Source organism: Vipera ursinii (genome assembly GCF_947247035.1).
Source record: "Vipera ursinii genome assembly, chromosome: 3".
NCBI lineage: Eukaryota > Metazoa > Chordata > Lepidosauria > Squamata > Viperidae > Vipera > Vipera ursinii.
The window spans coordinates 60,035,255-60,050,045 of NC_139516.1; the positions used below are offsets into that span (position 1 = coordinate 60,035,255).

Genomic DNA, 14,791 nt, shown 5'->3' on the forward strand with positions numbered 1-14,791 from the left:
TCCAGCTTAAATGTTTAAAGTTAGCAGGCAAATAAATAAGCTAGTCACAGACAAACTGGGGCTGAAAGTGTATTTCTCAGACAGAGCTGGCAGCTGCCTTGGCTTATTGGCAGACCATTTATCATGTCAAGAAAAATATTGATGGTTTTCAAGATTCACAATTGCTCTGGCCCTGGGCTGAAGAAATGCTGTCTTTCAAGGAAGCTTTGAAAATGGAACCAAACCATGGTGTTCTGTCTCAATGGAAGGGACAAAGTGAAAAAAGAAGGATGAATCTCACTGTAAAAGGTAGGCCAGAGAGCAAGGGCAGGCAACTAAGACAATTTTACAATCTGTGGACTTCCAGAATTCCTGGGCCAGTTATGCTGGCTCAGGATTTCTGAGAATTGAAGTCCACAGGTCATAAAGTCACCATAGTTGCCCACCCCTGCCATAGAGAGAAAATGTTGCTACAGAAATATCCCTGTTCTTTGGTGTGTATTTCTAATTATGGAGAAAGTATGGAGAAAGTAATCTCAGTCTCTTCTTACTGCTGTTAGTCAAAAGATCTGCCAGAAGTACTGAATTCACAAGAAATCTTATTTGCTATGCTAAAGGTATATTCAATTTGGTTTTTAACTTCTCAGACCACTGTCTTAAAAATATAGGGCGAGAGGAAGAAAAAATATTAAACCTAGCAAGATGCTGTCCTTAATTTAAGTCTTGGGAGAGCAGAAAGGTAAAAACAAAAACAAAAAACATTATTGCTAAATAAATATAGCTTACATTCCCTTGTGACACATATACTAAATACAAATCTTTGGATCCTGCATACCTGAAATGATATTTGCTTCATAAGCAATCCCACCTATGTCCATAACATTGGTTAGAATGAAGAGCTTTAAAGTCAGAACCAGCACCTTGAATTGGACCTGGTAACAAACTGGTGGTCAATGCGGCTTGCAGAACAAAGGTATAATATGTGCATCCCGGAAACACACATATCTGTTTGTGCCACAGCATTTTGCATCAGATGAAGCTTCCCGATACTCTTTATTATAAATTCCTGGTGGTGCAGTGGTTAGAACACAGGCAAACTCTGCCCACAGTCTGGAGTTCGATCCTGACAGGGCTCAAGGTTTTCTCAGCCCTCCATCCTTCCAAGGTTGATAAAATGAGGACCCAGATTGCTGGGGGCAATATACTGACATTGTAAACAGCTCAGAGAATGCTGTAAAGCACTATGGGGAGGTATAAAAGTCAAAGTGCTATTGCTATTCATTAGACCCCAAAGACTTTCTGTAATAGCCCGTTGATTCATACATCTTATTTATTGATTATTGATTCAGCTTATATGTCACTCATCTCACTGTCAAGTGATTCAAATCTTATGAGCATTGATGCCAATCAAATTCTTGGGGAATGTCTGTTTCTTTCTATCTATTATTACCTGGTAATTTGTAAATGTGCATTCTCATTTATAACTTCATCTTCTTTAACATTCAAAATGATGAAGCATAGCAGAACACAGAATGCATACTCCAAACCCCAAACGAACAGCAAGGAATGACATGCATAATTTCTTCATTAACATTTTGTACCCCACATATCAACCAAAACATTAGTTTCCTTCCTTTTGTATCTACAAATGTTTCAATAGAATGGGCCCTCTTTCAGCCAGCTGCCAAGCTAAATCTTCAATTTGATATGGTTATTCTGCTGCTGTTATTAATACAGACAATTTCTGTAGATGGTTACTGTCTTTAAAGTCCTGCATGCAATTCATTGCCTTTTAGATGATCATTGCCCTTTCATTTACACTAAAGGATGGAGGGTGTTACTAATAGGAATTTAACATTTACTAAATAATTACTTTAACAGTAAGTTTAACAGCATTTATATTATTCTTTCAACACCCAAGAGTTCACCTATCAGTTCTGTCTGCTTAGTTTTCTTCTAATTTACTTTATTAAGATTTCTTATATTTTTCAACTTCTTAGCGAAGCAATTTTAAAATGTCAAGCAATGTCCCTTTACGTTATATATCCATTTGCAATGCATGGTAGGATATATCACTTACCTGTTATTTCCTGTGAATAAGAAAGCACAATTAGAGACTTTAAGGGGTCTCTTGAGTAAATTAGTAAATTTCACAAAGGAATACACACACACACACACACACACACAGAGAGAGAGAGAGAGAGAGAGAGACAGAGACAGAGACAGAGACAGAGACAGAGACAGACAGACAGAGATTTATCTATCATCCATGTTCATTCAGTACAATACTTGAACCAGATTCAAATCCCTTTCCCATTTCTATAAGACCAAAATATACAGTGTATATGCTCTCCTGTTATGCTTTAAAAGATATATGAAGTTACAGTACTGTCCGCAAACCTGTTTACTGGGGGAGGGGTAGTAAACAGGGGGTCAAGATAAGGCTGGGGGGTCAAGATAAGGCCACGTTTCTTGTGAAATCCTTGATTCAAGTGACAGATGGAGAGGCATGGCATGGTTCCAGCTATGGTTTCAGGTTTGGGAACAACTGGATCCAATTCTTTGCCATGTGAAAAGATCTCTTTAAAGCAAGAAATTAAACAAAGGATAAGAGTCACAGAAGTTTTTCAAAGCAAGAGATGGGGCCAATATTTTATTCAGAGCAAGACACTATGGTAACTCTGGAGGCCAACTATGCTGAATATGCAGTCTCTGTGGTTGTCCATAAGGCCTCAATCTGAAAGGACAATTTTTTCAGAATGGGATATTGATTAGTGAGACTCCCCGTTCTATCACAGCTACAGGTAGTCCACAGCTTAAAGCAGTTCATTTAGTGACTGTTTGAAATTACAGTGGCACTGAAAAAAAAGTAACTTATGACTGTTTTTCACACTTATGACCATTGCAGCTTCCCCATAGTCATGTGATCAAAAGTCAGACGCTTGGCAAATGACTCTTATTTATGACCGTTGCTGTGCCCCAAGGTCATGTGATCACCTTCTGCGACCTTCTGACAAGAAAAGGCAATGGGGAAGCCAGATTCTCTTAACAACCACGATACTAATTTAACAACTGTAGCGATTCGTTTAACAACTGCGGCAAGAGTAAAATGGGGCAAAACTCACTTAACAAATGTCTCACTTAATAGCAGTCATTTTGGGGTCAGTTATGGTCATAAGCCAAAGGCTGCTTGTAAGGAAACAAGGGAACAATAAAGAGATGGAAGACACTGGTGCTGAATTTGGTAAGTTCACTCCACTCCCAATTCGATAAAAGTGTCACCACCTGGATTTTTTCCCCCTTTGGGATTTAATCTGAAGGATTTTAAAAAAACACAACAGACAGGCTGTGACAGCCTCCCTGCCTTTTAATGACAGCTAGGAGGACCCACCCACCCCGAAAAAATGTCCAGCCTTGTCATTTCTGTCTATATGCTACCAGTTTATCAGAGTTATCCAAGATAGCTGATTTCGTGAAGTGTTCTGCAAACATGATTTATCATACTACAGTTTAGGGAAAATGAGAATTTTCTTCTTAGAAATGGACATTACAGAGAGACAGGACACCTTTCTCGGCATTAATATGAGGATTATTAAGCTTATATTTTCCATATCCACCTGGTCAAATCAGCTTGTGATAGTTTTGGAATTGCAGATCAGTTACGTTTATGGAAATCAAATTGCAGCCTCAGCCATTCTGAACATCACCACAAAATACAATAATTCCTATCTACATTTTATTCTCTGCTCTGGCTGTCTGATAGCAATATTGTATGAAGCAAAAGGGATGTAGTTACATCTGTATCAGTTGAGCCTGCAAGCACATAAATAGGCCAATCCGCTCTCACCCCTCAAAGGGGGAGAAAATAATAATGTGGGTGTTTTTTCAAGAAAGAGAGAAAAAGAGAACACAATCAAAAGAAAGATAGCCTTTCTGGAATACTCATTAGCATTTTCTCCCACAGACGAAAATTGTTTCTTAGCAACTTTGACCAAAGCTCAGAAGAGATTTAAGAGATAACAAATGTACCACTTCTCACACAATGTGGTATACATTTAGATCATTCTGCTTGCATGAAGAATGAGCAGATGGGGGATATATTTGTTTCCACAATATATTGTCCCGAAGGATATGAGAACAGCTTAAATAATCTTATATATAAGGATAAATCAAGGCAGTTCCTAATAGGAAGATTTCCTGTCCCTTTTCTGTCTCCCTCTCTTTAATTCACATGTATTTTGTACTCCTCCTGAAAACCTTCTCAGTAAATTTGGGGATCCACATTGCACAAAGAGGCACAAAGGGCCGACAGAGGGCAGAAAGAGACAGGCAGCACAAAGGAAAAAATATTTCTGGTTTGGTAGGTGAACCTTGACAAACCCTCCCAGGAGGACCTTTTAAAGGTGAAGTTCCCTGTAGGAGAAAATTTTGCATGGGAAACCTTATTTAATAATTTTTCTAAGACACGTCACTCCATTAATCCACTCCCTAAGATAGAGTCGTCACAAACACTAATTATTAAGGATCTGGTTTACCTTCAGTTTCCAGATCTTGTCAGGGCAAAGATAAATTTCTTTAAAGGATACAAGCTTCTTCTGAATATGGGACTGTAGAACTGGTTCCTCCAACTATGTAGCTGTAAAATGAGACTTCCAGTGTATAGCAATAAGAAGTGTCATCCAATAAGCCTCCAAGGAAGCGACGGCCTGTCCCTGCCTTAACTGCATCTCGATTGAAGGAAGTGCTTGACTGGTAAGAAAAAGATGAAAGTAGATGAAACAGGATTTTTGCACTGAGAAAGTTTTGCACCTATCAGGAAGTTAGGTGAACTCTAGTTGCCAAATCACATTTCTGAAAAATTTTGACTTGCGTAAGAATTTCACGAATAGCTCTTATGTAATATATCTGATAGAGATCCAGCATGAACTACATTAAGTCTTCTATGGTTATGGACTTTTAAATGAATTCTTTTGTTTTACTCTTCCCAATTCCATTTCATAAACTCCAAATAAGTCATCAATTTTCTGATGCAATCGTGAGCACATCTGAATAGCCCCACAGTGCTTTTCTTAGAGTTATTTGATGCATCTTAAAAAAACAAAAGAACAAATAAACTTAAACCGGTTTCCTTGCAAGAATGTTAATAGAGCTGTGTGTAAAATAAATAATAACTTGTAGAAGATATTCACTGGGAACATAGAAACCAGGAGGTTAAACCATATTCTCCTCTAGCATTGTGACCCAATCCACTATGAACTTCTTGGGACATGCAATTACAGGTATGCATCACCTCCCAAAATTAAGTTTTAAGATTAGCTTCTAAGGAGACAATTTGCTGAAATTATAATTATTAAAATTGTTGCCACTTTCTATATTGTTTATAGGTTTTTGTATACATATTAAAAGAATTGTCATATTTTATTTTTTAATTAGGTCTGGGCATACAGAAGCAAATCTATAAGACTGGAAAGATATCAAGGCAGAAGATGAAATGCTACACATTTTTATCTCAATGTTGCCATGCATTCATTAAAAGTCTTAGGTGTTATTTCAAGCTGACCTTCACTGCAGAAATGAGATAAATGCTTTAGGAACCTGTTCCTTGTTTTGTTCCTCATGTTAAATTGCTGCTCTATTGTTTGCAGTTCAGTGATTCTGATACCTGAGTGCTCTAAGACTCCAAGGATCATGTAAATATTTAGTATTAAAGAAATATTGTATCTATGTAAAGAAAAAATTCTGAAGTCATATCACTGCTCAGTGATCTTTTATAAGGGTTGAAGGCGTGATTCTTTAACACATTGTTTTTTATGTCTATGGAGATTCTCAGTCACCCCGGTCTTGGTTGTCCCAAAGGCGCTTTTTCATGAGGCAACTGGACTTTCTTTTTTCTCTTTGAAGACATATCGCTTCTCATCCAAGAAGTTTCTTTGTGAAAAAGCGCCTTTGGGACATTGCTTTTTATCTCTCAAGTGTTTCCTGTTCCCTTGCTCTGCTCCATAGTCTAAAAAAGATTATTATATTTTACTAGAGTTTGAGAGTTGTTTTAAACAATATGCAATTTCTAAATTTCTAAATTGCATATAGTTATTAAAAAAGGCTCCGTGTGTTTTGATAAGTATGTCATAACTGTGGCATTTAATCTATTTTTTCTGCTTCTACCCTGAACCGCTATAGTGTGTTCCTCCAAAGCAGGAATGGCTTGGATCATACTGTGAAGAAATAACACCACCAAGGCTGAGAAAACTCTTTTTCTAGAATACATGTGAACTACTGACAATGCAATAAAAGACTTCTCTTCCCATCAAATTCCCTTGAGGTCAAATATCTTTTCAGACTAGGCCATACGCTGCTTCATTCCATGCAGTAGCACAGTTGTCAGGAATCAGAGCCTGAGAAAACTAGAATACAGGTTTGTTTGTTTTTTTTAGCACAAAACTCCTGTCTCTTGGAATTAGGCCTTCAAACGAACTGATACATATCAATACATGGCAGACCTTGATAAGTGAAGGTATACAGGGACACTGTAATTCAGAAATACCTGCCTAGCTAGAAATATCTGTATTTTTAGCCTTCAATTAGTTTCACCGTTTCTCATCTGAAAACTCATAGCGTCTTACAGGTTAATTCAAAGTAGATGAAATTCTGTTTTTGCTCTAGTCATATTCCCGCCAACCTGAGCTAAGGAGTTCTAAGCACTGTCATAGCTCACCCCTTGTGGCTGTGCAAGAAAAATCTGCTATTTCATTAGGGAAGGAGAGAAATCTAGCAAAACCTGAGAAGAAGTGAAGAGCTGAAGAAATGGTAAAAGAAAGCCAGTAGGAAAGAATAAATAGAAGAGATAGAGGAAAGGAAAACATGGTAAGAGAGGCATTGTTGGTAATATTTCTCTTTTTCTTTTGATTTCCCTTTTTTACATGTATTGATTGTATTTTGCAGAGATTTTTACATTATTTAATGCTTTTATTAAAAATCAAAAGTAAAAAAAATATGCAGTAGCAATATTTGAATCGCTCATTGTGATATCTTTAGGATAGAGTTTAGGAATGGCTTTTGACCTTTGAATTAAAAGTTGAACATCTCACTGGTACAATGAATGAAATTTAGAGATAAACTAAATGTGATTTTTTTTTAAAAAAATGAATTTATAGATTTAATTTAGATTTAATGATTTATAAATAATTATATAACTATTCCCTATACATTCTGTTAATTTTTAATGCAATTTGTTACCACTTTATCCAAAAAAATCCTAGGAGATACAGTGATAGTTAATAACTTCCCTTTTCTGTCATTACAGTTGCATGTGGCAATGACTTTTAGAGGAGTTTGGGGAAGTTGAAATGTTGTATGTTGGACTTTGTCAAAATTTTAGAATCTTTTTTTTTGATTGGAACCTTAAGAAGAAATTGTCCTTTTGTACTTTTCTTAAACTGATCATACTGCTAAGCTTGTAAGCCGCCCTGAGTCTTCGTAGAAGGGCGGGATATAAATGGAATTAAAATAAAAAATAAAAAATAAAAAAAAATAAAATTATGCTATCTTTTTTTGGGGGGAGGACTAAAGGGGCATTCATAAATTGTGTCACACATTCAATTTGTGTGTATAGGAGCAAAATCAACACTGTAGCAACCTGAAGTTGGGTCACTGGTTAAAATAGGTAAAATATTTCCATAGGAATAAAGATTGATAAAGGGAATGTCATGCACCAGGGAAATTCAAGCAATTCACATGAACATAAAGATTTATTGCAAGCTTAAGCTCTCTACAGGAATCTGAGCTACTAATGATCAAGGGAAATGAGTGGGAATTAAGAAAGCATTCAAAGTGGGCTGGACTTAGTTCTCTTGTTGGTGTGCAGGGACTCATGAGGCATTTGACCTCTCCCTTGCACTCAGCCTGGTCCTACAGAGAATAAAAAAGGGGTCTTTTCAAGTTTGAAATCTACACTTTTATTTATGCTGTTGGACATAATAGACAAGTTTGTAATCAAGCTGCATTTTGCAACAGACTTTTTCCTCCTAATCTCCTCTTCTTTCTATGGCCTCTGCCAGAATAGAAAGATTACCAACAGGTTGATAATCAGAAAATTCAAGATCCAGAACTAAATATTTCTGCCTACTGTACCTAACTATTTCATAAAATATCTTTAAATGGTCTAATGTCCCAGTGTCGTGTCCTAGGAGAAACAACCCCTAAGTTGGGACATCACAGCCGAAAACCTCTATTCCTCAGTTGCCACCAACTTCAACTCAGGCTGAAGGGTTATCAGAAGAAAAATAAATAAATTGATGGACATAGTCAGTGGCAGACTGTACAGTTGTTCCTGGGCCATTCTACAGGTTTTTAAAGCCAAGCACCAACACTTTGAAACGATCTGTGAAACGGACAAGGAACTAATGGATGACTGATCCCACATAATATGGCATTTAACAGCAGAATGTACTCATTTCAGTGTCTTGGCCATTTTCAATGGCAACCTGTTGAATAACACATTAGTAAAGGAAGAATATAAGCCGTATGAGTCAGTTTTCTGGCCTGGAACCAAGCATGTTTTCCTTCTTTGGTTTCCTCTTTACTTCGTGTTTGCTGGATGATAGATCAAAGTGTTCAGTTCTTTGGGATCTTTAGAAGTTGCAGTTCCTCAAGATCCCTCTTCAGGGATCTCTTATTTAACAGGTTTGAATTCAGGTATATTATCAGATACTCTGCCTGAATCTTAACCTACTACATCCCAATGATCTTTATTTTGCCAGAAACTGGAACTAATGCCCAGAATATGAATTAGTCTCTTGTATGCCTTAATTATCGATTTGATTCTTGTTAATAGACAATTATGGAAGTGAAATCGCATGAACCTTTAAATCACAGCATGAGAGTGTCCAGCTGGTTTTTCTAATTGTAATGTTAATGTGAGAGAATTAGCCTTAAATCAATACTGTACATTTCAATTTTAATCATGTAATCATGACATTCCTTCAGAAGATGAGAAAACAGAAATTTGCTGAGTAACATTTCATAATTTACTAATGCCATTTGTGGAGATTTAAGTTCTAACCTGAATTATAGGATTCATTACTATTTAATACTAAATGTATTTATACTGTGAAGGCAATTTCATCTAATAAGTACAATCAGTGCTTTTTTTGTAAAAGAAAAAGGTGCCGGAACTCACACATGTTATACAACCCGCCTTGCCTACCCTACAAGGTTCCATCCAAAAAAGGTGCTGGAACTCCGTTCTGAGCGTTCAATGAGAAAAAAAGCCCTGAGTACAATACTCTACTTATTTCAAATATCAGAGCTGTGCTGTGGGAAGAATATAAGAATTGGGATATTTTGCCAAATTTACAGGGAAGAAACCTGAAATGTTCACAAATAGTGGTTTGATCCTGGCTTAATAAATACTGTTTCATTTTCCCCATTAGCAGCACAAATAAATGTTATATAGTAACATTTCTGAATACTCAATGTGTAGAATTAGTTATTTGGAGGCGTAGAAATAAAACCAGAAAGTCTGCAGTTATTTAGAAGACGTTCCCAGATAGAATGTTTATTTTTCAACTGCAATTCGTGTGAGTTTCGTGATTGAAAAAAATATGCCTGGCTTCATAAGGAACATTATAAGGCAGCATCAAGGTATTAATTTAAGGAACTCAAGGAGAGAAAGTTGTGCAATCCTATTTTCAGAGTAACACTCCATCAGTGAAAATAAACCCCTCACACTTGTATAGATTTATGCTAATTCTGAGTCCAATTAAATAGTCAAACGAAGTATCACCAGGTGGGTATTTCTTAAACAAATTCACCAAAATTTGTTTTTTAGTTGATCTTCATGCAGGCAGAGGTGCTGCACAAAAAACTACACTCACCCCCAACAAGCAAAATCCAGAAAAGTGACATTCTGCCACCAATATATCAGTAGCAGGAGACTTAGTGCCAGCCTTTTGCCTCAAAAAAATTGCTCACTAATTATTAATGGTATGAATATTGTTACATCGAAGTGGAAGGCATTATGCATGCTAAATAGTGTTATGAACTGAAGTGTAGAGGGGGAATTCATTTCAAAAGTTTCTCACTGCTTTCTGTCCCTTAACTCAATCAGACCTAGCAGATATTTTAAGAGAGAACAATAATTTCAGAGATGCTATCAATGGATACTATTGGGTCCGGGTTACTTACGGGAGCACCTGCTGCCGGCGTCAACTTCCCTTCATCCAGTGCGCTCCCACAGAGAGGGCCTCCTTAGGGTGCCGTCGGTCAAAGAGTGTCGACTGGTGGCCCCCAGGGGGAGGGCGTTCTCTGTGGGCGCGCCAGACCTTTGGAACCGTTTACTGGTGGAGCTCCGGACGGCTCCCGACCTTTGCTCCTTCGTCACCTAAAAACATATTTATTTGAACAAGCCGGCCTGGTCTGATGGGTTTAGGGGTATTTTAACGCTATTGTATTAATTTATTGAATTGGGCCGTTGTATTTAATATTTTTAAATTTTTATATATTGTATTTTATTGTATTGCCCTGTACACTGCCCTGAGTCCTTCGGGAGAAGGGCGGTATAAAAATTAAATTAAATTAAATAGATAAATAAATATTGTCTTAATGTTGCTTCCAGGTCAGTCGTGGCTGCAGCTTGGGTTTTTTGGTGTTTTTTTTGTGTGGGGGGGGGGGGGAAACACAAATGTGCATCTAATTAAATGATTGGGTATATCATCCCTATTTTGACAAATGAATGAGCATATACTATAGACAACACTATCTGAACCAGATAATATTGCAATCAAACCTTATAGGGACTTTATTATAAGTATGCCTACTCTTCTCTTTAGGGCCACAATTAGCAATCCTGGAAACAAAGTATTTAATTGATCCCTTGATCCTCTAACTTTCCTGGAAATATACATCTAAGCATGACAAAGAAACTCATGCCATTTTCCTCAATTCTATAATGCAAAATTTGTTTGCAGATTTGTATTAAATGACACCCTGAGAAGCAAACAATTTTCTCTAGTACTCTTTGATAAGAAAGAATATTCCAACTAGTATTACTGCCAGTAGACAAATGGTTTTTGTTGATTGCTTTTTTCTAACATGCAGACTCAGCTGGTTTTTTTAATTCTTTTTTTTTCAGTGAAGAAAAAGGCAGAAATGACTTTTAAGCTTCCTTTCTTTCTTCCTCAGGCCCTTAAATCTTTACCAATGGTGATTACAACATGGGCTGTAATTGGAATAATATATAATTAAATACAAATCACCAGTTGAAACATCAAATGATAATGCTTACTGGCTAAACTACCAGCATCATAAAAGTAAAGTATTGAGGGACATCAAATTCATGGTAGGGGAAAAAATTACTATTGTTTAATATAATTAGGAAGAAATGCAATACAATATAGAAAATGAAAATTCCTTGCATGAAAAGACACATTTTTGTGCTTGTGGAAGAGCTGCCTTGTTATATCAAGCTAAAGATCCATTTAATCCATTGTGCTATTTCCAGACTTGCCATCTTATGTCTCTACAAAGGGGCAGAGAAAGGTATTAGCATTCCCCAGTTGTTTGTCCCAGACATCTGCTATTCAAAGATAATATTTAACACCTTTGAATATGGCAGTTCATTTAGCTTAAAGCTGAATCTTAATTCCTTAGAAAATATTTCTTTTGGAGAAAATGTCCAGGATTTTTCTTTTTGCTGACAGCCTACAAAAAAAGTATTGAAAATCATACAGGATTGCAGTCCAGTAAAATCAACGAATTGCAAGGTAGCGATCTGGGGAGATCTATGCCTAATTTCATTATTTTTTAAAAAATTCCATTTATATCTCGCCCTTCTCCGAAGACTCAGGGCAGCTTACAAGCTTAGCAGTAATGTGAAATGTTATTTAGGGTTATGTGAAATGTTATTTAGGGTACTAACCAATAAGAAAAAGGGGCCACTGTGTTATGGAGACATAACTGACTATACTTCTGCCAAACTGGGCCAGAAAATCATGGGGAATAGCTTAGAGTTCATCCCTTTCGTGCTATGCCTCTAGACAAAGGAGCGACCTCAGGAGCAAATGCAGCATAGTTGTAAGAACAAAACTCTCTGAGGCATTTTTGTGAGATGTAGGTTTCAATGTTTTCTATTTTAACCCCAGTAGATGTAACACACCAAGCGAAATGGTCCAGGAAAGATGTAGATAACACCATTTAGTTAGTCAGACTAACTAAAAATTAAATTGAATAAATCATTTTCATCATCTTCATCATCAAGGCTGCTCGAAAATATTTTGCTGCCTGAGTTATGCATGCAGAAACATTTCACTTGGTTCACATATATTCCCTCTTTAACCAATGCTACAAGGAAGAAGTACTAACATCAGTATGTATCACACAAACAGAGCAGTGCATACACAACATTAGAGGTAGTCCTTGATTAGCAACCACAATTGGGACCTCAGTCATTAAGTCAAGGGGTCACTGCATGAAACTGCAACTGTGTTTGCAATCTTACTTCTTTTGCTTTACAGACCAGCAAAGTTCACAAATGTGAGCATTGGTCACCAAATTATTTTTTCACCACTGTCACAACTGCAAATGGTTACTAAACAAAGCAGTCACTGGACTGCCTGTCTACTTGCTGGACTGGACTAGTTGTTCACAATCCCTTGGGGCTTTTCCACCTTAAAGTTGTTTTCCATGGAGAAAATGATGGGCAAGACAGACTGCCCAGCAGACATCAAGCTGCCTTATTCTACCTGCGTGTACAAGATGGATCAGAATAAAATTTAGAAGAATAGACCACACTTTAAGTTGCAAAAAGCTATGGTTAGTAAGCTTCAGAAATTGGAAAAAGGATTTCTTTTCTCCCATGAGTTTGTTACGGGTCATTCCACAAGTTGTAGTCCAAAGGCATTTGGAATGTAATAAGTGGGGAAACCTACCATTGAACCTTTATTAATAACTTCAGCAGTGACCTTGCAACACGTTCAGTATAACCTTGAAAGTACAATAGATATTTTCCATCGTTTTCTTGAAAACCCTTTTGAAGTCACACTGCCTTTAAAGTAGTTGTACTGTACAAGCATTTATGTCATAGATTATTATTATTAACAATTATATTATTGGTTATTATGTGGTAATTGTCATTGTAAATTATCATGTAAGTTTTTGTCTGCTCTGGCAAAAATGCTGGATCTAACTATTTAAATATTTGGCTAATTTCCAGCTCATGTTAGATTTCTATAGTTTTGTGACTAGACCCTATTTACTATTATTAAAGAGATTTTTAGATAAACAGGCATGCAATAAAAGAAATGTTGCTTACAAAGGAGAAGTCTTCAGCATTCTGACAGAGCAGCTTCGGGAAAATAATCTGTCTGTGAAATCTTTCTTCATCTTCAAAAACATTTCCATACATAAAGCCATTCGTCATAGTGGAGTGAGCATGGATGTCAATATAGAATTCCAGGGTAACTTTCTGTACAGAAAATACATAAGATAAATTAAAGATACGTTTCAACAAGGAAACTAGCTATAGGAGTGGCAATCTCATTTCTGAAATTCAAAGTGTGGAGTAATTCCCAGGGGTGTCCATGGGGAGGGTCAAAAAAAGGCAGTCACAACTGCACAATAGAAACCCTGCCCTTTTTTATGTATATCACACATGCAACACGCGTAAGAAAGGACTCTTTGAGTAGGTTTTTCTTTGAGATGTTTCCACTCTCGAATGGGACTTTGGCTACCCATTTACACTGGAAAAAATCACACAGTGGCCTGATTCTCAGGGGAGCTGTGAGATCTGCAAAATCAGAAACATTATAATCAGAGACATTATAACTGTGTGTCATGGTTCCGATAGATAGAACAGAATAAATCAGAACTCCCAGACTTGAATCTTCCTGAAAGAACATGTTTGTTCTGTACAAAATATCAGCACAGTCAAAAGTGAAACCAAGTCTGAAATTCCTTCTGAAGAGTTACACTATTAAAAATTCCCACCCTAGTGCTATGCATTAACTACGTTACCTAATAGAGCAGTTTGGCAGGCTTTCTAACAAAACGCCTAATCCTCTTCTCCCAAGTGAGAGACAGGCCTTGTTTAGACTAACAGGGATACTCTGTCCCCCCCTCCCTTTTATATGGAAACCTAGAACAAGGCAAGATGGCTGCAACCAGGTTCATTGTAGAGTTGCCACTGTGTCCTCTTCAAATATTTTTTTCTTAATTATTTGTGGTGTTTTGTTTGTGCACAGTAGCTGTTTTCTTGCATTACAAAGTCTTGCAGAAATTCCTCAATTCATAGTAACATTTCTTTAGAGCAAAACATTAGAGCAAAATATTTCTGAATACCAGCACAGAGGGGGAATTTGATGGATGCACAGGGGTGTAGTAAGCTACCTTAAAAGATTCTGAAGACCTTAGGAATTCCTAAGATTAACAGACACAGCATTAGTATGCCAATATTACTGGATGCAACAGTAAAATGAAAAAGCACCTTAAAACTAATCCATACCAAACATGAAGTATATATATATTTGAGTCACTTCTCAGATTAAAATTACTCTTGCAATAAAAATCACAGTATCATTCCTTGATGCCTTTAAAAAAAAGTCTTGGTATTTTCTTTTATGTACCTTAGAACATTTGATTTTAAGCAAATAATTGTTCTGTGTATTTTCATTACCTTCAATTATTTATGCCATCTATTGCCATCTCTTCTATTTTGTGATTTCTGTCAGGGGATGCCTTAATTTTTTCCCCCACCGTACTTAAAGAATTGAAAATTCTAGAAACCATGAAAAATGGAAAGAAAAAATATTTCCTTTAACTG

At 36.7% G+C, this 14,791-nt stretch overlaps 1 protein-coding gene across 1 annotated transcript in view; it reads right to left on the reverse strand.

The window, feature by feature from the left end:
* BEND5 (BEN domain containing 5) overlaps positions 1-14,791 on the reverse strand; it is a gene marked incomplete at its 5' end in the record, with an annotated part of 895,229 nt that overhangs the window by 71,036 nt on the left and 809,402 nt on the right. Inside the window, 2 exons of the mRNA XM_083359611.1 lie at positions 4,566-4,728; positions 13,286-13,438. Of these exons, the coding sequence (XP_083215737.1) occupies positions 4,566-4,728; positions 13,286-13,438 (316 nt within the window). The remainder of the gene's footprint in view (positions 1-4,565; positions 4,729-13,285; positions 13,439-14,791) is intronic.